Genomic DNA, 18,914 nt, shown 5'->3' on the forward strand with positions numbered 1-18,914 from the left:
GCTTCTGAATCTTGAGCTCCCGCATGGGGTTGCTAGCCTTCTCGGATGCCATTGCTGCGGTCGTTGGTCGGCGATGTCTTGCTGCTTGCGTCGATACTGGGCGAAAGAGCGAGGTTGAAGCAGCGTAAAGCGATTTTGTGATGGCGGGAAATTTTTGAGGGTTTGTCTGCCCTCAAGCGAGAGCCCGGAAAAGCGGGGGTTGATTTCCTCGTGTGGACTAGCGCATGCAGCGCATCGCCGCTAGAATTGAAGCTCTTTGCACTAGACTTAGTAAGCAACCTCCACCGAGACTGATGCCGCATTGGACATGCTGAACAGCTCTTCTTAGGTGCTGTATCTTCACTGTAAGCCGGACGTATTAAATGGCCAATTTCACCATGTTAATTGTTTTATTCACTAACTAATTGGTATTGTTCCGGTTTGCGTATCTTCTGCCTCGTTTGCAAACGTACACTGGCGACTGGCAGGTAGGGGTCGTTTCCATCGTCTCGTAGCGTATCCTCGTGATATAAACAAAGAAGAGAAAAGAAAAGGAAGGGAAAAGAGAGGGTAAAAATGTGAAGGGAAAAAATGAACTCAACCAAAGGGTACCCGCCAAAGAGAAAGATCATCCGTCTGTAAAAGATATTCCATCAGTCATCATGCCAGAACTCCCTCCAATTAGGCATTGCTTGAGCCATCCTCATCAGCTGGTAACATGGCTAAACACCTTTGCAGCCAGCTGGCTCAACAACCTTGCCTTATCGCCTTGAGGAAGTTCCTATGTACACATTAGCTTCCAGAGAAATCTGAAATAACTGAGTCAGTCTCAGAGTAATGATAATCTGAGAAGCGCCATAGTGGTATCACGTAGCCTGTGGCTTACCTGGAAGACCTCATACACGCTCTTCCCCCTGGTATCCCGGATGGCTCCCAAGCGATTACCGGCCACCGCTCCGGCAAGCAGCCCGGGCACGTTGCCCACGATGAAGCCCAGCGCGCCGCCACTGACTGCACCGACCATGCCCCACATGGTTGAGGTGCCCGGCTGCTGGATCGGCGTCCCGTCCGCAGCGAATCCCTCGTCTCGCATCATCTCCTCGAAGGCGTCGCTGAATTGGGCATTTTCCGCCTCCTCGCGGCCTGCCCCGTTCGCAAAGTGTTCCCATGCCCACGAGTAGAAGCTCTGTCCCGAGGTGTCCTCCTCTGCTTCTGCGAAGGGGTCGGAGGCTGTCGGACGGCGGTAAGATGTTCGTTGGATGTCGTATTCTGCTCGCCTGGTGGGATCTGAGAGGGTGTAGTAGGCGTCATTGACAAGCTGGAAGCGTCGGGTCCTCTGCTCTCGCTCCGGGGAATTGTTGGCGACACGATCGGGGTGCGTCTTCAGGGCAGCCCTGGAGAAAGATAACGTCGTCAGCAAGGGGCAGGCACAGCGGCCATGAGCACGAGAAGATCGCTTACCGTTTATACGCATCTCGAATCTGGGCGGCAGAGGCCTTCTCTGAGACCTCTAGGATTGCGTCTGCGTGGCGTATGCATGTGTGAGCGTGTGTCCAAGTTCGTTTTCCGGGGTCAATGGCGGGGAGAGCCTCGACTCACAGTAATCTGGGGGCGTGGTTCTCGTCATGGTGCGGGTGTCTTGTATGAAGGTAGGGAGAAACGATATGGATCAAGAAGGACAACTAGCTACCGTCTCATCACCGATAAGTAAAGGGATTGTCGAAGATGTGGCTAGAGAATTGAGTCGGTATTAATATCTGTAGGTGCCTGACGCAGGTTCAGTCTGGCGACCCTGCAAGCCCAGCGCCGCTTCTATCCAGTAATGAAGCACAACGTCAACGTCATGTGGCGAGACGGAAATGTGGCTGGTGCCACGTTTGCGCATCTGCAGGGCCGTCTCCACAGGTGCGAACGTGCTGCCTTAGCCCACCAGAAAGACTGAAACCGAGGCTCAGGGAGCAGTGATTGAGCACACACCAGACAACGGCTGAACCCCCTACGACGTTCGGAATTGGTAGCCAAAAGTGCATTAGGAGAGTTGCTTGTATCTCGCTGTCAAGACGCTCTATCGAATGTCTAGTAGCTGTATTTCCAATTGAATCGCTGTCCCAGAGGTAATCCTAAAATAATCCCGAACCCCATCAAAACCAGGTTTCCATGTAATGCTTTCCAATTTGCCCGTGATACCAATTGTCAACTCTAAACGCCAATTGATCTTGCGATCCGTATTCTGCTCGTGCTTATTCGCACCCTGGGAGGTCGTGTAGATACTGCTGCGCCCTGGTGATGGCGTCTTGGGCGACCTGCAGCGCGTTTTCTAGCTTGCCGACTTTTTGATAGTATGCGGCGAGCACCCACATGTCGCGGATGACCCGCAGATTGGTGCTCGTGCCGTGCGCTGCCTCTCGCATGTGGATGGCGGATTTCAGATTCTCCTCAACCTGATCCCAGTCCTCTTTGCTCTCAAAGATTCGTGCCAGCATCTTGCGAGCGTATGCATGGAATCTGGCAGTCGAGAGAGCCCCCAGCTTGAACTGGGTGGTATCCAGCAAGTCCAGCGCCATCTGCTCAGCCTTTTCCCTGTCACCCAGGTCCATTTGTGTAAACTCCAATATAAGGGCGTCGGCTCTCAGTTTCTCCAAGTTGCCATCAGTCTCCAGGGGCTGTTCTTCATGTTGAACCAGGTTCTCGAGGCCTTCGTACATGAGCTCGCGTCTATTGGCGAGTCCGTTATTCCGCCGTAATTTCGTCCGACCGTCCCAGATGAGCTGCTCATATAGCCAGAACTCTTGAGATGCCGACTTCTTGATGTGGTCCGCAAGAAGATCGACATTCCGTAACCACGCCTGCCGCAACAGATAACATATGAATTGGCGGCCATTTTCAGTCTGATAATCGCACACTGAGAGCTGTTGAAGGATACGGATGAGAGGGTAGCTTTCGGGAAAGCGCCTCCGCGCCAGCACAAGCGCATGCCGTATGAACATGCCGAGCAGCTGCAGGTGGCCTCGGTCGATCATGTCATAGATCGTGTCAAGCATATGCCAGAGTAGATCGGGGTGCTCCTCTGTGAGGACAAACTCCATGACGTAAAAGCCTTTCCTGGCCGCCATGCCGGCAAGGTCGCCTTTGCCATGGGACCATAGATCAAAGACCAGCTCGAAGGTCCGGTACATGGTTCGGGAATCTTGCATAGGCGGCTGGTTGGGAGTAGCGAGATACTGGGACATGGGATCGGAGGCTATGCGATACGATTCCAGTTTCCCCGAGCTCCAAGACATGACGCCGTTCAAGACGAGCTCCAGATCCGCCAGAGGCCTGAAATGGGGATTTGGCACCAAGTCGAGGCCTGTTGCTGTAGAGAATTCCGTCCTTGGGATTTCCTCCACACCTTCGTCGTCGCCTTGCTGCGCTGCCTCGGTTGAAGATGAAGTGGAAGTGGAAGGAGAGGCGGTAGTAGAGGCAGCTGGTGAGGTTTTGGCCACATCAGACGCTTTCCTGTATGATCGTTTCCTGATGTTCCACTTCTTGAATCTCTTCTTGTACATTTGCTCGCTTTTTTTCATGAGAAATTAGCACACTGGGTTAGTCACCATATTCGCATCCTTTGACTATGCTGTCCTACCACCTCGCATGGCACCACCTCCCACTTTGTCGGGCAGCAGCAATATGGATACTCTGCTACTCAAACGCACGTAGTAGGCGGGGATGTCGAGGCATGCAGAAGCGGGCAGGACGGGAGACAGCAAAACACAGCAGGGTCATCAACTCACGTGGCGGCGAATCCGTATTTGGTCTCCATGATGGCCATGATCTCGTTCAACTTGCGGTTGTCGCCTATGTAGAGCGCGTGGATGAGATCCCTCCGGGCGTCCCACTCCTGCTCGGTATGCTCCTTGACGCTCGGCCTCTCAACGACCGGAGGCGAGTTGCCCGGCAGGCGAGGGGCCAGCACCGGCAGACGGGGCCTGGCGGGATACATGTTTGCTGGCGGCGGTAAGCTGGCCAGGTGAGGCTGTCACTGCTATGTTGCCAAGTGTGAATCGTCGTCGGCGCTCTCGGGCAGAGAAGACATTGTCAGCCGCATGGCCATGATGGGCTGTTGATGGGATCGGAAGAAGGTTTCGCTGCAAAAGTCGAGCGAAGCTGCAACGAGGTTAAGCCGCCGCCTGCGACTGCGGTTAGCGGTGCCTCGCTAAAGGTACTTGCCGTCAGGGACGCACTCCAGCGCCGCGTACAGGTACCTCGGCAACAAGCCGGATCGCAGAGGCTTTGGCAGCACGAACAGCGCATCTGATTGGCGCTAAAAGTTCCCTGCGCGGGATTCAAGCTTTTTGCAGACGTCGGATTGGCTACACGTCACGTGCAGCTGCAAGTTGCTCGACCAAGTTCAGACGACGATTTGGACGGAGATTTTCAGATCGAACGATGCAGGTACGCGTTGAAAAGTACGGGGACACCACTTCAAGTTGGGACTTTCTTATCATGGGGGGAAGTACTTGTGCCCGGGAGTCAAGTACCTACAGGACAAGATGAGGCACCTGAGAGGCCCCAGGGGTGGAAATCTGTATGAGTGCAGCAGTACGTACTATAAGGTAGTAGTACGGAGTACTAAGTCATCCCAAGGTACTCGGAGTCTCGGGAAGTTCCCTCGTCAAGGCATCTCAACCTTGGCTGGACTTGCAAGTGTCAACTTGAACTGACCTTCTCCCAAGTACCTCCTCCGTACTCATGTATCTCACCAATCAGCCAATGGGAATATTGATCTGGTTTCCTGGTATCAGAATCTGCATCTGATTGCCAAGAATGCAGAGACACTCGATGCAACTCGACCAATGGCCGTTGGTGCTCTTCTACCAATCGAGACAAGTCTCGGGGCGATCCGTTGCCCCAGTCAGAAGGATCCCAACTCCAGCCAACCTTATCACGACGACCACTTATCCCCAGTGCTGCACCTGCGCCTGAATACCTTATGCTCAGGCCTTCAAGTTGAATGATTTGCTCAGAATGCCTTGCATTACGTCTCGGTAGTCGTTGGAGAGTCAGAGATGGGTCACACCAGGCTGACGTTGGGCTGTCCACGTTGTCACGGGTATTCGGGTATGAGCTGCTAGGGATCTCTTCATCATTCCCAACTCCTCCCTGTCTTCTCCAGGTGTAGTCTCATGCCACCACGCCTCCATGCATCACTAGCCGCTCTTCGTTGGTCTCTCTCCCATAAGCAACCCGCTCTGTTCAGCTTGCCTATATCACGGGTGTCGGCTGTGCTTACTCCATAGACACAGCTTCCATTCGGCCTGATCCGCATCATCCTTCCCGTGGCCTTCCCCCTCGGGGCCGATAAACCCCGAAAAACACACGATGGAGAGTAATCACCAGTTTTCAAAGGTACCGGGATGCCAAGCTCCATCAGCAGTACGACGTAAGCGTACGCCAGAGTCAGCTAAGGAGTGGCCGAGGCGGGCGTTTAGTATGGATCCCTTGTAGGTTTCAAGAGAAACCAGTTTTCGGGATGTGGAGGAATCTGGGCCTCGGACAACTCAAGAACTTCAAGCAAGGGTCGTGCACGTAAGATCATTCATGATACTAGCAGCTACTACAGGGAACGGCGAATCTTGACCAATATATGATAGTATGTATTCCGTGTCATTATGTAAAAAGATCGTGGCATTATCGGGTCAATTTGCATGGGGGCCAGAGGCTCAGAGCATACATAAACCGAGGCGGTAACTGCTGTTCTGACCTTCTGCCAATCCCAGAATTGACTCCATAAGAGCATCGTCAAGATGTCTCAAACGCTTCAGCGAGCTCTTCTGCTCTCTGCGTTTGCAGTCAATGCAGCATCAGCCTCGACTTCGCCCGTGCTCGCCGTCCCAAGTCAGGCGTGGGCCTCCCTCAACGCCAGCGTCTCCGGCCGCCTTCACATTGCAGCACCCGCAGGCCTACCATGCTTCACCAGCTACCAGAATGCAACGGAGCTTGAGGCAAACGTGCCAAATGCCGAGCAATGTCAGACGGTCGAAGCCGGCCTCGCTACGTCGATAGACATCATCCAGACCTTTGGGAACTACCATAACCCGACGTTTAGCACTTGCATGAACCGCGGCGAGAGATGCACCCTGAGTGCAAGCGAGGGCATTGTCAATGGCACCTGCTTTCAAGGCACTGTGCCTGACTATTACGTCGATGCCCGCGAGGTCCAGGACATCCAGCGAAGCCTGGAGTTTGCCCAGCAGTACAAGCTTCCCGTTACTATCAAGAATACGGGCCACGACTACAAGGGCAGAAGCACGGGAGTGAATACGTTTGCCATTTGGACGCACAACATTGCACCTGAGCCGGAGATTGACGAAAACTTCACTCCTGAGTCGTGTCCTGATCCAGTCGGCCCTGCCGTGACGTATGGCGCCGGCCAGATCGACACACACTTGTACGACAGTTTGAATGGGACGGGATATCTGGTGAGTCTTCTGGGCATCTGGATGCCCTTACGAAATCTACCTCGCGCTAATTATTTGGTTCTCAGGCTGTCGCTGGCTCGTGTCCGACTGTCGGACCTTCAGGGGGTTGGGTTGCTGGCGGTGGCCACGGCATTTTCGCGCCAGTCTATGGCCTGGGCGTGGATAATGCCATTCAGATGAAGGTCGTCCTGCCCAACGGAACGTTTGTCACGGCAAACCGGTGCCAGAACCAGGACCTCTTCTTTGCTCTGCGTGGCGGTGGCGGAGGCACCTTTGGAGTCGTTACGGAAACGACTGCAGCGCTCCACAAGGACCAGGAGATCACTGTGAGTTTTCCCAGAAACTGATGAGGCGAAACGTCTAGGTATATGTAGTCACTGACATCGATCATCAGTACGTTTTTCTGCAAATGCCCGTTCCAGAGCTTCCTCGCACAATCAACGAAATCTTCGTCGCCAACGCCGAGAAATGGGCCGACGAGGGCTGGGGAGGCCTCTACGCAGTATCAGGAAACGTAACCAACAGCACGGCGCGATTCCTCGGCTTCAACACCAAGCTCAGCGTCGAAGAAGCGCGCGCCTCACTGAAGCCGGTGACGGACTACCTGGCGTCCTTCCCGTCGAGCAACGACACGCTGGTCAGCCAGTTCAAGACGCTGCCGAGCCAGTGGGCTGCGCAAAACGACCCCGTGCTGCTCGGCTTCCTCTTGCCCGAGGCCGGCGTCTCCCTGACCCGGTCGTCGCGCCTGGTGCCGCGGTCGAACTTCCAGGGCGAGGAGGCTCAGAAGCAACTGGTCGACTTTCTCACGTCGAGCAACTTTCGGTGGAGCGTCGTGCTTGGGGCGCCGACCAAGTTTGACTTGCCCGAGTCGGACCAGCCTGGGGGTCCAGGCGAGGCATCGGTTACGCCAGCATGGGTGAGTTCAAACTGTTCAACACTCTTTAGTGGTTGGGGAGATTCTGGCTTCGCTGACACAGCCTTACAGAGAGACGCTCTTTGGCACTTTACAATTGTGCAGACTTGGGATCCGGCAGATCCAGTTGCCACGAGCCCCGAAGCGCTCACCAACACCTTCTCGACCATCAGCACGCAGATGGACCCCCTGCGCGCCATCACACCGGATGGAGGCGCGTATCAGAACGAGGCCGATGTCTATGAGCCCGATCCTATCGGCTCCTTCTGGGGTGAGAAGAACTACGCCCGTCTTTTGGAGATTAAGAAACAGCTTGACCCGGAGAACCTGCTGTCGTGCTGGAACTGTGTCGGGTGGAATCCGGAGGATGAGCGACATGGTTGCTATCTGAACGTGAGGGGCATAGGACCGTGAGGGCAGGACGAGGATTGCTCATGCGACTCATAACGGCGATCACGCATCTATATCTTCTGATTGAGTTTCATACCTGACATAGGTACATGATGTTATTGGTTGGCTACTGGAAGTATATGAAGTCTACCGGTGTTATACAAACTACCTTCCGTGATTGCAACTTAAAGCTTTGCCGCATCTGCTTCATCGACCTCGCCAAAGAGCGCCATGAAAGCGGAATGCACTTCGTCCGTCAAATCGCTTGCCTGCAGACTTCTTCCCTTTTTGAGAAAGGCTAGCCGTGAGCACTCCTAGAGATTGACACAAGTGTTAGTAATGTGCCTTGAATGCCATCAACACCAAAGACCATGGCAATGTCTGGTATTGATACGAGCTTCTGTCGTGGATAAACTCACCCTCGTCACTGCACTTCCTCCAAACGCAGCCAAGCCCATCATCTCGTCGGCATCCAGAGCAGGCTGCTCACGATCTTTCCACAAGCCATCCAGATAAGCCTTTCGCCAGCCCAAAAAGGTCGCCACCGTGCCTGTCAAGGTATCGCCCTGTCCGCCACTTCGCTTCTTCCCTCCCTCGAGGTCGCTCACTAGGGTGACCTTGCCGTTGGAGATGAAGTCCTTGAAGCCCTTTTGGATAATTGTCACACCACCCAGTTCCTTGGCTAATGTTTCCACCTTGCTCGTCTCGCTGGTCTGCTGCCCGACATCGACCTTGAGCGCGTCACACAGCCGCTTGAACTCGACCACGTTGGGAGTCAGAACCGCGTACTTGTATCCTCTGACCACATCCGGATCGTTCTGGACGATCTGAAGGGCGTCGGCATCAAGAACCACGGGCATTTCAGAGTCTCTGGCGGCCCTGATGACGCGGCTCACGGTTGCTTGCATGAGCGGATCACGGCCCAGCCCAGGGCCTACGACAAGGACGTGTAGCCTTCCCAGCATGTCAATAATCCTGCTGGCGACATGGTCGGGGTCCGAATCTGGATCCTTGTTTTCCGCTGATGATTGTTTTTGCGGAGGCGACTGGCGCATGAGTGGGTGTACCATGAGATTGGGAGAGTACGTCTTGATGACTGCCGCAGCTGCGGGAGTGCAAATAACGTGTGACTGGAACGGCCTTGTGTCAGTATCATCTCCTACTTATCAAGCAAAAGATTGGCCTGGACTCACCATGTCACATCCCAACCTTGCACTGGCCATGGCCGAGAAATACGGCGCTCCTGTGTAGTCCTCGCTGCCGCCGATGACAGCAACCCGGCCAAGCTGACCTGTATGTACATTGAAGATAAGTTGCGTCAGTCCTTGTCTACTCCATGGTTCCATATTATGACCACAGAATAACGGCGGGATTCTCTGGCAGCTGCATACCTTTATGGAATGTGTCAAGCATGGGCGGGACCATCCGCCTGACTTTGCCCAAGACGTTCTTCGTTGTGGCAGACATGTTGGGGGTGTCTCTGTCTGCAGGCATTATCAGAGATGACTGAATTTTGCAAGGTCCAATAATGAAGCTGCAATGATGTTGTCGTCGAGTGCGTTTCCCCCTCTGCAGTGTGGTGTTTTGTTTGTCAGTAGCAGAAAATGAGACGGATCCAGGGTAAGTGAGGGGATTGAGCTGGGGCTTCAATTGCCGTACCTCCCGAGGTCCGTTCGAAATCAGCACCGGTAATGACAAAGTCAACCTTCTGGGGTTCTTTGAGAGTGATTGTATGATGAGTGAGAGAAGCGGTTCAAGAGAGAAAGGTCAGTGGAGTTTGTCACGTTTCTATAAGGTATGGACGAGTATCAACGGGAGAGTTGCCTCTTTGGAAGCACGACCATGACATCATCACTAGCTCAAGCAGACCCAGAGTGACCAAAGAGAAGACAATACCGAACAGCGATAATCACTCAGCAGCTGGACATATGAATAAAAAAAAATGAGAAGGAGAAGTCTTTGATATACCGTGTCAGAATAAAGCGATAAATTGATTTAGTACCTTATAGTCGAGTCGGTGCTTTAAGATTCACTCTGCAAGGGCCAATTTGCTTCAGTTGGGGAATAACGCAGTTACCTCTTTCACAAAAGGAGACCCCGGGTGACGTCCGTAAGTTGAACGTGGGCAATTGTCTTAGAGGTTCTCCTGAGTTGATTCTCCAAACCTTATTTCCCCTTCTTATTTTACCTCCTTCTTGCTTCACGCACCTCTGCCAGGCTCTCGAAACGTCTCTCCATCACAATGTCGCCGTCAGTGAGAGGATTTACTGGCTCAATTCTACGGTACAACAGAAATTGAAAATGTTCGTCCAGCAACTTGATGTATCTTGTACTAGTTGCCTAGCACAGTCGACCACGACAGGTTCCTCTTCAGCTACGGAGAGTCTGCGGTCATCTGCTCTGTCGACACCGGCCTCGGGGAGAGAAACGCCGACTACCCCTGAATACCCACGAAACACACGAGACATGTCATGCAGCGGCCAAGCAGCTCATCTACGCCGCGAACGTCTCTGACAACATGAGCACCGAGTCTGACCTTCCGAAACGCATGGCGCTGGACTCGTGGACGCCCATATCCAGGAGGGCTCGGGCTGGAGTTTCTTGTAATCATGTTTAAGGACCCTCGATGCGTCGAAATCAGGCTATTCAATCCAGCAAAGTGACTGCCAGCAGGCACCAGTGCCCTCGCAGCCGCCGATTGTGTAAAAACTGCGTGTATGCGTGGTGCTTGGAGAAGCATCTCCGAGGCCTGGACACTGATTGGCGCTACTCAGGGGCAGACCGAGTCGAGGTTGACGAGAATCACCTCCTCATCCCCAGAAGCACGCGTTAGAAATAATTCACGGCGCACAGGTCACTTTCACTTGACCGCCCATATTGTTCTCTTTCGTCTCGTTTTCTTTCCCTTTGTTTTCTTTCCTTTCTTCTTCACCTCACTCCACCTTACCTTACCTATACCTCTACACCTTACTTTCACTTCATCCCACTGAGTAAGAAGGTCTCCCGTTGTACAAAACCAGAGGCCTTCTGCGTATCATCATGGCTCAGCTCGGCATCCGGATGGAGTACATGGAGCCAGAGGGCTTGGAGGATGAGGGAACTTCACCTGACAAGCTGGGTGACATAGTCAAGAAGCTGGAAGAATGGAAGGGTTTCAGCCTGGCGTTGGCAGCAGTGGGCCGGGAGAAGAGGCTCGAGATCCACGACGCCGCCCACGGCGGCCTGCTGGCCTGGACCCCCCTGCAAAACAGCGTGTCGGACGACCTCCTAGAAGTGCCCATGGGGGACATCCAGGTATACAGAGTCTTTGCCCGAGCTTGCGACCCAGTTACCGGCGCACCTCCTCACACTACCCCTCAAGGCAACACGAGAGGGAAGAATAGGACTCAGACAGAAGGTGACGACGACGCAGACGACAAGTGGGCGAAGGACAGCAAAGCGACGGCCCCACCAGAGAACACGTCAAAGACCACCTCGTCGCAGATTCCCCCGAAAAAGGTCAAACCTTCTCAAGACGAAGAAGAGGACATCCCGGGGGCGCCTTTAGACAAGTCACCAACCACGGCGGCCCAAGGAGTCGAACCCAAGTCAAGTGGCAAGCCAGAGGGGACCGAGCACTCGGGATATGTTTATTCAGCGCCTCTGTGTGGACTGTTTACCTATCCGCCAGAGCTTATTGATGAGCTCGCAGCCTTCGCCTCGAGACATCACTTGGACCTACTACCAATCAATGAGATGATCCTGGCCACACACTTGTGGATGGACATCCAAGCTTCGCCAAACCTTGCCCTAGAGACATTCGCTGAAACAGGACAGTCCCCTGCACCTGTCCCCAACATCTCACTGGCCTGCATGATTCTTCTTTACGGCCACTGGCTGAAATGGACGCACTTGATGCAGCTGGACGAGCATCCCCATCCTTTCCGATGGATGCAGAAGGCTTTCCTTGCAGATTTTTGGGAGGAGCAGCTCGGTCCTGCCGACCTGGACCAGGAGAAAATCAAGGCCCTGATGGAGGGCGTGGGCACGACCGTCCCGGCAATGGACATGAGTTACAGGGTTCGCATATTTCCTTGCTGTATGCCGGGAGCGAGCAGCGGCCACTTGCACAATTTGGCGGGAGATGAGGGACCTTCGAGAACAGCTCTTGCACTCACAGGCTTGCCAGATGTCAACCTTATGGGTCTCCAGTCATATGAGCTCCCGACACAATGGATTGCGAACCACCAACTGAAGACGGTCTTGTGGCCTCGATCTCTCGACAACCTCATCCCCAGCTCACCTCGCTTCGAGTACCCGGAGGAGCAGGCTCCGAAGACCGGGAAACCCAAGACAATGGCCCCAACATGGTCTTCGGTTACAGGCGCGAGAGGCTGCTGGGGATTTGCCCCAATGCCTTTTCCCACTGTACCTCCAATCCCCGGTCCCGTGATTGTCAAGGGGAAGAAAGTGATGGCACCCGCCGATTACCGAGAATTCCTACGCCAGACACGAATCCATTACTTCAAGGCCGCTTGCTTCATACATGCTCGCGGCCCTTGCGATTTGACGGTCGACCTATACGGACGCTTGACCCCAGTTGGGATGCTACCATTGACGGCGGCCGACATGTCTATGTCAGTGCCCAGAACCTTTTGCTTTTCCAATTTCGCAGGATGCCGTTATCTCGGACCTCTCAGAGCGATGGAGGGTCTTTGGGGGGAATGGATTAAAGAGGAACAGAAGAAGATACAATGGAAGAGTCCGGCAGGAAGGGTGGACTCGGAAGCCTATGATGAGTTGCTGACACTCTGGACCGCCATCCCGCAGGTTTGTCACTCCTTGTGGTACACGGGCCTCGAGCAGTTGAAATTCGCCAAGAGAGAGGGCGCAACCACGGAGGCCCTATTGGTCTTCCTGGGCCAATGCTTGTACTGGGATGCGCGAGACAGGGCCTGCATCGCTTATATGGGGACAAGAGTCATGAACGGTTCCATCCCAAGTGGCAATGAATTGTCCTACAAACTTCCCACGGCCCTGGGAAGATGTCTGGGAATTGATACGGGGCTGCTGCCCAAGGATACTCCAAATCTCTGGAACGAGAAATATGTCCCTCTCGCAGGAGATAAGCTTGCCGGAGTGGCCCTGGATATCTCAAAGCTGCTTGACCATCTCCAAGAGTTCCAAGGCATGGATTTGGCTACTTGGCCTGCGCGATCGAGGGAAGCTGCAATTTTGGAAATGCGGGACTTGTGGCAGAAGGTCTCTAGAGGCATGAAGAAAGTGGGAGCCGGTCAGGACGAATGGCTTAAGGAGTGGAAAAGCCTGGCGAACCAGTATGGCAGATGAGAATGGAGCGGACGAAGGACTGAGGCTGTGGCCCAGACAGAGCTGGAGGGGGATTTACACGTTTCTTATTGCTTTTCTTTTCTTTATTTGTTCTCTTTCTGCTGCATCATGGCCGTGGGTGGCGTATCTACTTTCGGGGGACCGTGAAGGAAGGGAAGTATGAACGCATATAAATAACAGATTTGTTTTTGTCTCGTCCTAAACTCCAGAATGCTAGCCCATGGAAACCCGTGCTCTTCTACCCCGTAACCACCAAACATTTGCTTCATAACTCCCAAAGACAGAACAGCAAGTGGGGGAAAAGCTGCCTTTTTACTCATCGTCCTCCATCTTCTGAAGCTTGCCCATGTCCCTCTTTGTACCGGCCTCACCGATAAGCTTGATGCGGTCAATGCGCACAGCATCTGCTTCGCCGTCGCCACGCTGTACAAAGATGGTGAGGGTGGTTGTCTTCTGGAACTTGACAAATCGCAGGCCGATGCTTGCCGTGCCCTGCGAGTTCCAATCCTCGGGCCCCAGCGTGATCTCCTGCGTCGGCTCTGCGTCCTCGGCCTCTCCAAAGTCCATGTTGGATGTGCGGTTGATGAAGAGACGGATGACTCCAGGCCGTGAGACATCGGTATTGCCTTCAGGGGGGAAGGACGTGATCTATTCCTGCAAGTTAGCCGGGGATTCGCAGCGAATATCTTTCGAGAGCACCGACCTGTAGCGTGTGGAGCTTGATGGTTGATTGGAACGGGATAAAGAGGAGAAGCTGGTCGTCGGCTCCGCTCTGCACCCAGTCTTTGGTAGCAGGTGCTGCACCCTCGCTCAGAGCACTTGGCTTGGAGCTCTCGAACAGAACCCTGACGGGGCCCGCATCATCATCCGCGTTCAGCAGCTCGCAGCCCTTGATCTCGATCTCGCTTGTGACATCGCTGTAGCCCCTGGGAACTTCGGCGCCCTTCCAAGCAGGGCCGCCGCTCCCTGAGCCTTCTGCCAGCGACTCCAGCTCGGAAGCCAGCTTCTCGATGACGGTCTTGAGCTCGGTGGGGTTTGCGCCCTGCACCTTTTGGATGACCTTGCCGTTTCGGAACAGGAGGAACGTGGGAAGGGCTGAGACGTTGTATTCTTGTGCGAGGTCCTGGTTCTTGTCGTTGTCGATCTTGACGAATGTGAGGAGGCCGGGTCGTGAGATTTGCTCGGCGAGGCTTGCGTAGAGCGGCGCGATTTGCTTGCAGGGGCCGCACCAGTCGGCGTAAACTGGCGAATGGAGAGGTGAGTTAGCGACAATGCAAGGTGATGTCTGGCGGGGACGTGAGATGCATCTGGAAGACACGACGTATGTGAATGTCGGGAGATGATGGCGGGGTTGCTTTGCTTGTCATGGCGGGGGAGGCTCACAGTCGGCGACGACGATGCGGGAGGTGCTGAGCAGGTCGTCAAACTGCTGCTTGGAGGTGATGTGGATCAGCGAGTCGTCCATCTTTGGGTGTGTGTTTTTTTTTTCTGATGCTGAACCGAGACCGGGACGAGGCTGGACGAGGTTGGCTGTAGAAGTTGGCGAGGATTGTGTAACGGGACAGAAGCCTGCGATGATGGCGGGTTGAATTGCTAAGCCGAGCTCCAGGCCAGGGGAGAGGGGGGCTAAGCCTATTGGGGTCAAGTCGCGCTGGGACTGGTAGAGCGCCGATTTCATTGTAAGTGAACTGGAGTTTGATATACGGAGTACTGCAGCTTTGACTTCATCAAATCTTCTACTATTTTTCTATTCGATTTTTTTGCTTGTCTATTTGGGAAATACTCATAGCCTGATGAGCAATGTGATACACAAGGACGGAAAGGCCTGGAGGCGGTGAATTGCCCATTGCCGTATATGCACACACCTCTACCTTAGGTACGGAGTACTACCACCTTCAAGCTACCTATACCATCTCAGTCCATCTTATACCCACCTTGGAAGGCCTCCATTCTCCTGCCAGGCACCACGGATTAATAGAGGGCGTTTCTCTCAGGCTATTTACGGCAGCATCAGGCATGCTCTGAAGATCTATCTAATTCCCCGACTGAACTGGCCCGAAGACTCAGACTTGGCAATATGGATAATGAACCGCCAACAGCCTAATAGCACGCAAACAGGCGAGCACTCGAAGCCCATACTTACATGCAATGATGGTTTCTAGGTATTTCACTTCCGCTTCGACGCCGGCAGACGGTCAACTGTCCGCTCGACATGATCGAAGTCCAAGCCGCTCCAACATGGCGTCTGCTGCAGAGATCCGCGACAGCGTCACGACCATCGCCCACCCCGTCCTGGGCCAGAAGAGCCAGCAGCAGTTCGTCATCCGGTCGACCTTCTCGTGGCTGCCGGTGCTGTCTGTCGGCCGCCACCTGTTGACACTGCCGCTGTTCTGCACAGTCGTGCTGCTGCAGCTGGCAGTGCTGCTGGCCATTGTCAAAAATGGCCTTGCTCGAAAGTAAGCAGATGCCTCGCAGGAACAAACAAACAAACAAAACAAAACAAAACAGCAGAGCAAAGAGAGGAAGAGATTCACCCCCGCCACTCCTCGCTGTTTCTGAAGCCGCAGCACCCGCCCTGCACCTCTGCTGCGATGATGAAGCTCTAGCCTCTTAACAATCGAATAGCTCGTGCCCAGAAATGGCCAAGACGAAGCCAACGTCGCTCGATGGCCGAAGCCAGAAGCTGTCGAAGCCGGCGTGGAAGCCCAAGGAAGAGCCAGGGCCAAGCCTGAAGCCGGCATCTCCCCCCAGGGAGAATCCATGGCATCGGCGCTCGTCAGCTCCGGCAGGGCCAGATGACAAGCAGCCTCTCAAATCGCTGCGACGACCGCTGGCAGAGGAGGAATTTCCAGAGCTCAAAACGGGAGACGGTGCGGCCGACGATGCTTTACCTAGCGAGGAGGCGCAAAGAGAGCCCTCTCCTTCGTGCAACGTTTCCAAATCCAGTTGCTCTACAATCGAAACGCACTCTGACGAGACGAGATCTGCCGTTTCTCGACTCAGCACGCCAACAAGGTTGATCCTGGAAGAAGCCGCAGATCAAGCTGCCAAGATGTGAGCATCCACCATCGCTGGCCGCTCAACTTGAGCCCATCACAAGGACTGCGAACTAATGGACCGTCGACAGCCTCTGGAGACACCCTTTTGGCTCGAATGTCTACTTATACGTGGAAACCAGCGTGTTCCAGCTGCACCGCGATATACTAATGCGGCATTCAGGCTGGTTTCGAGACAAGCTTCCCCCGCCAAACCAGGTAAGAAAGGGCAAAAGACATTTCCAAGCGCTCACAAACAGAGAACCGAGGGACAAGATGAAAGCAATCGTGCTAACGGGCGCGCTACAGAATGGATCACCGGTCGAGATACATCTGCCCCATGCTATTGGAGCGGTACAGCCTTGCCTTTTCTTCATGTACACCAAGAGTATGTATCAACTCTCCGACTCTCTCCTCTCCTCATAAGCTACCTAGACCATAGCGGTTAACCAGAGAATGGCCGGTAGATCTCGACATCTGCGAGAGAAGCATCTGCCAGCCGCTCAACTTTATACACATCCCGCGGTGCGTGCTTGCCTATTGCGCGGCAGTCAACTTCCAGATCCCGACAATGGCATCGCGCATTCTCGGCATTCTAGAGGAGACGGCCAAAGACCTCGCCGCATACCTCAACTCCTACTTCATCTACAGGGAGATGGACTTTAAGACCAGCAAGTCCATGGCGACCTACTTTGTCAACTCTCTCGATATATTATATTCCGAGCCGCTGTTCGAGCTCATGAAGCCAATTCGCCAGGCACTTGCCGGTATCTTGGATGCATTGCTGCCGTCCTTGCTCCGACAACCATACTTTCCAGAGATGCTGTGCATGCCGGGCTGGAAGCGGTGGTCGGCGGCCATTGCGGCGGACCAAGTCGAGTACCGAGCTGCGCTTGGCCATGGCCCGTCGGCAACGGAGTCTGTCTTGCCAACCGAGACTGAGCTGGAGGCGCTGTTTGATCGTGTGCTGGGAAAGACTGGCGAAAGTAAGGAGAAGAAGAAGGACACGGCAGAGAGTCCCAGTAAAAAGGCTCGAAAGGGGGCTCCTAGTGATGGCGGGGAACAGGACAAGGCTTCAACAACATCTTCTCGATCCCGGAGGAGGAAGAAAAAGGCCGACAGCAAGGACTTGAGCAACGACCGGGTGCCGAGAGCAGCGAGCGCTGTGGGAAGTACAGGCAGCGAGGCAGGCACTTGGAACTCATTGGGAGCAGATGATTCTCGCGCAGGACTGGAAAGGCCGTCGCCAACCACGAGCTGCTCTCTAACACACGGTAAAGCTTCCGCTGGCAGAGGCCGACGCTTGAATCCTAGTCCTGCGAAGTCGACGAGATCATGACCAAGCCAGGGCACGGACGTTGGGTAAAAGACGGAGGAAGAGTACACGAGTATAAAAACGTCTCATGAAATTGTAATGTGGGCTTGGAAAGCAGAAGACGAGCGCTACCAGCTGTAGCCACCAATGTATGTTACGCAATGACCTGACGCAATACCAACTTGAATTTGATTTCATCATGATCAGTGCCAAAGAAATGCTATCATGGTGGTAGGCTACATATGGGACGACTACCCAGCATTTCCAACTTGACGATACAGCGGCCCACGTCTGAAGCATACCTGAGCGCAAATCAAGGTCCTTATACTTGACATGCTGGAGAGTGAAGCACACAGCATTGCGACAAGAACACAGCGACACTACTAGAGGGTAGGTGTATGTTTCTTGTTCGTGAGATGCCGTACTTACAGTAAATCTACCACCTTGTTAGAAAAAGAAGATGTAGACTTTTATTGCTGGATGGCCAAGTCGGGGAGTAGCATGATAGCCGCTTTTCTCTTTTGCTAACCAAAATCCCTGCTTTCTCCCATGACGTCATGGTGGCTTGGTTCCCTCTCTGCCCAAGTTTCTAGAGCGCCTTGGAAACAGCCCGCGATGATGGTGGTGGTGCCTTATGCAGAAGTCTGTCCAGGGGTTGTGTACAGCAGCAGAAACTACATAATACCGAATATTCCCTCACTACTCACACCTACCTGTCTATATTCTTCCATTCTTCATCACGCATGTTGTGCTACAATATTGTCTGGCTTTCACTCATTTTTGCTTGTGACCATATACCAAGGTACAACAAGCAAGCACCTTGGTAGCTCACGAGACGAAACACATCACGGGCGCTTTGCATAGCGTCTGGTGCCTTGTCTGGCCCTCGGCCCCTCTTCAGCTGCTGCTCTCGGAGGGATCCGTGCATTAGCACCTCCCCGTCCTTTTCCTGACTGGACTGGAACTGGTCATTCTCATCTCGTCCATCATCATCATCATTCTGTCTTCCTCATACATCAGCGCAAAGCAACGGTCCCCATCTCCATCTACTATTCCATCACAAACAAGTCGACCTTGATTCAGAATCCACCATGGGTAAGAAGAACCTCGCATCGCCTCACCCACACAAGAAGCTCCTCCAATACACACCCCATCACGTCACGCAACTCAAGATAACAACAAAACAAAGACGGATCATCGCTAACACTCCCCCCTTCGCAGGCCGCCACGACGTCAAGAAGCGCCTCTACCTGAGCCGCCCCGACCCGGACATCATCACCACCCGCACCCAAGTCACCCGCTACATCCCCGAGTCGCGCTCCAGCTCGCGCTCGCGCTCCCGCTCCCGCTCCCGGTCTCGCGACCGCTCCCACTCGCGGCCCCCCGTCGAGGTCATCACCGTGCCGCGGCCTCCTCCCGCCGTCAACATCCTGCCTCCCCCTCCGCCGCCGACCCTCCCGCCCGCGCCGATGCCTCCTCCGCCGCCCGTCTAC

At 54.1% G+C, this 18,914-nt stretch overlaps 8 protein-coding genes across 8 annotated transcripts in view; 4 read left to right on the plus strand and 4 right to left on the minus strand.

Annotated features, from left to right (window-relative positions):
• Nucleotides 1–395: 395 nt before the first annotated feature.
• BBK36DRAFT_1135291 (DnaJ-domain-containing protein) lies at nucleotides 396–1,788 on the minus strand. Its single transcript, XM_024892589.1, is given in 6 exon segments — nucleotides 396–512; nucleotides 528–537; nucleotides 644–760; nucleotides 866–1,373; nucleotides 1,441–1,501; nucleotides 1,579–1,788. The coding sequence occupies 4 exon segments, from the start codon at nucleotides 1,604–1,606 to the stop codon at nucleotides 686–688; spliced, it is 672 nt and encodes a 223-aa protein (XP_024750474.1). The 5' UTR covers nucleotides 1,607–1,788; the 3' UTR covers nucleotides 396–512; nucleotides 528–537; nucleotides 644–685.
• Nucleotides 1,789–2,219: 431 nt separating this feature from the next.
• On the minus strand, nucleotides 2,220–3,961 carry BBK36DRAFT_1159092 (hypothetical protein; the record flags this gene model as incomplete). The annotated part of the gene is made up of 2 exons (XM_024894166.1): nucleotides 2,220–3,534; nucleotides 3,753–3,961. 2 exons carry the CDS (start codon nucleotides 3,959–3,961, stop codon nucleotides 2,220–2,222), a joined length of 1,524 nt encoding a protein of 507 aa, XP_024750475.1.
• A 2,113-nt stretch (nucleotides 3,962–6,074) lies between these two features.
• Nucleotides 6,075–7,767, plus strand: BBK36DRAFT_1117909 (FAD-binding domain-containing protein; the record flags this gene model as incomplete). The annotated part of the gene is made up of 4 exons (XM_024890413.1): nucleotides 6,075–6,440; nucleotides 6,506–6,766; nucleotides 6,835–7,356; nucleotides 7,426–7,767. The coding sequence occupies 4 exons, from the start codon at nucleotides 6,075–6,077 to the stop codon at nucleotides 7,765–7,767; spliced, it is 1,491 nt and encodes a 496-aa protein (XP_024750476.1).
• Nucleotides 7,768–7,928: 161 nt separating this feature from the next.
• Nucleotides 7,929–9,210, minus strand: BBK36DRAFT_1117404 (Ribokinase-like protein; the record flags this gene model as incomplete). Its single annotated transcript, XM_024890349.1, has 4 exons — nucleotides 7,929–8,057; nucleotides 8,163–8,873; nucleotides 8,937–9,034; nucleotides 9,135–9,210. 4 exons carry the CDS (start codon nucleotides 9,208–9,210, stop codon nucleotides 7,929–7,931), a joined length of 1,014 nt encoding a protein of 337 aa, XP_024750477.1.
• Nucleotides 9,211–10,782: 1,572 nt separating this feature from the next.
• On the plus strand, nucleotides 10,783–13,071 carry BBK36DRAFT_1159095 (hypothetical protein; the record flags this gene model as incomplete). Its single annotated transcript, XM_024894167.1, has 1 exon — nucleotides 10,783–13,071. The coding sequence occupies one exon, from the start codon at nucleotides 10,783–10,785 to the stop codon at nucleotides 13,069–13,071; it is 2,289 nt and encodes a 762-aa protein (XP_024750478.1).
• Nucleotides 13,072–13,383: 312 nt separating this feature from the next.
• Nucleotides 13,384–14,536, minus strand: BBK36DRAFT_1117147 (DUF1000-domain-containing protein; the record flags this gene model as incomplete). The annotated part of the gene is made up of 3 exons (XM_024890321.1): nucleotides 13,384–13,719; nucleotides 13,775–14,313; nucleotides 14,455–14,536. The coding sequence occupies 3 exons, from the start codon at nucleotides 14,534–14,536 to the stop codon at nucleotides 13,384–13,386; spliced, it is 957 nt and encodes a 318-aa protein (XP_024750479.1).
• A 773-nt stretch (nucleotides 14,537–15,309) lies between these two features.
• BBK36DRAFT_1168655 (hypothetical protein) lies at nucleotides 15,310–17,445 on the plus strand (the record flags this gene model as incomplete). The annotated part of the gene is made up of 5 exons (XM_024895207.1): nucleotides 15,310–15,527; nucleotides 15,697–16,125; nucleotides 16,199–16,325; nucleotides 16,416–16,494; nucleotides 16,574–17,445. The coding sequence occupies 5 exons, from the start codon at nucleotides 15,310–15,312 to the stop codon at nucleotides 17,443–17,445; spliced, it is 1,725 nt and encodes a 574-aa protein (XP_024750480.1).
• A 1,067-nt stretch (nucleotides 17,446–18,512) lies between these two features.
• BBK36DRAFT_1168656 (hypothetical protein) overlaps nucleotides 18,513–18,914 on the plus strand; it is a gene marked incomplete at both ends in the record, with an annotated part of 1,287 nt that continues 885 nt past the window's right edge. Inside the window, 2 exons of the mRNA XM_024895208.1 lie at nucleotides 18,513–18,516; nucleotides 18,643–18,908. Of these exons, the coding sequence (XP_024750481.1) occupies nucleotides 18,513–18,516; nucleotides 18,643–18,908 (270 nt within the window). The remainder of the gene's footprint in view (nucleotides 18,517–18,642; nucleotides 18,909–18,914) is intronic.

This window comes from Trichoderma citrinoviride, assembly GCF_003025115.1.
Source record: "Trichoderma citrinoviride strain TUCIM 6016 unplaced genomic scaffold BBK36scaffold_6, whole genome shotgun sequence".
NCBI lineage: Eukaryota > Fungi > Ascomycota > Sordariomycetes > Hypocreales > Hypocreaceae > Trichoderma > Trichoderma citrinoviride.

Bases quoted from the DNA above. Each gene is read 5' to 3' on its own strand.
- BBK36DRAFT_1135291 (XM_024892589.1), bottom strand. From the start codon at position 1,606: ATGACGAGAACCACGCCCCCAGATTACT. The intron at 1,502-1,578 runs GTGAGTCGAGGC...TACGCCACGCAG, and splicing joins AACCACGCCCCCAGATTACT to ACGCAATCCTAGAGGTCTCA. The intron at 1,374-1,440 runs GTAAGCGATCTT...ATCTTTCTCCAG, and splicing joins ATTCGAGATGCGTATAAACG to GGCTGCCCTGAAGACGCACC.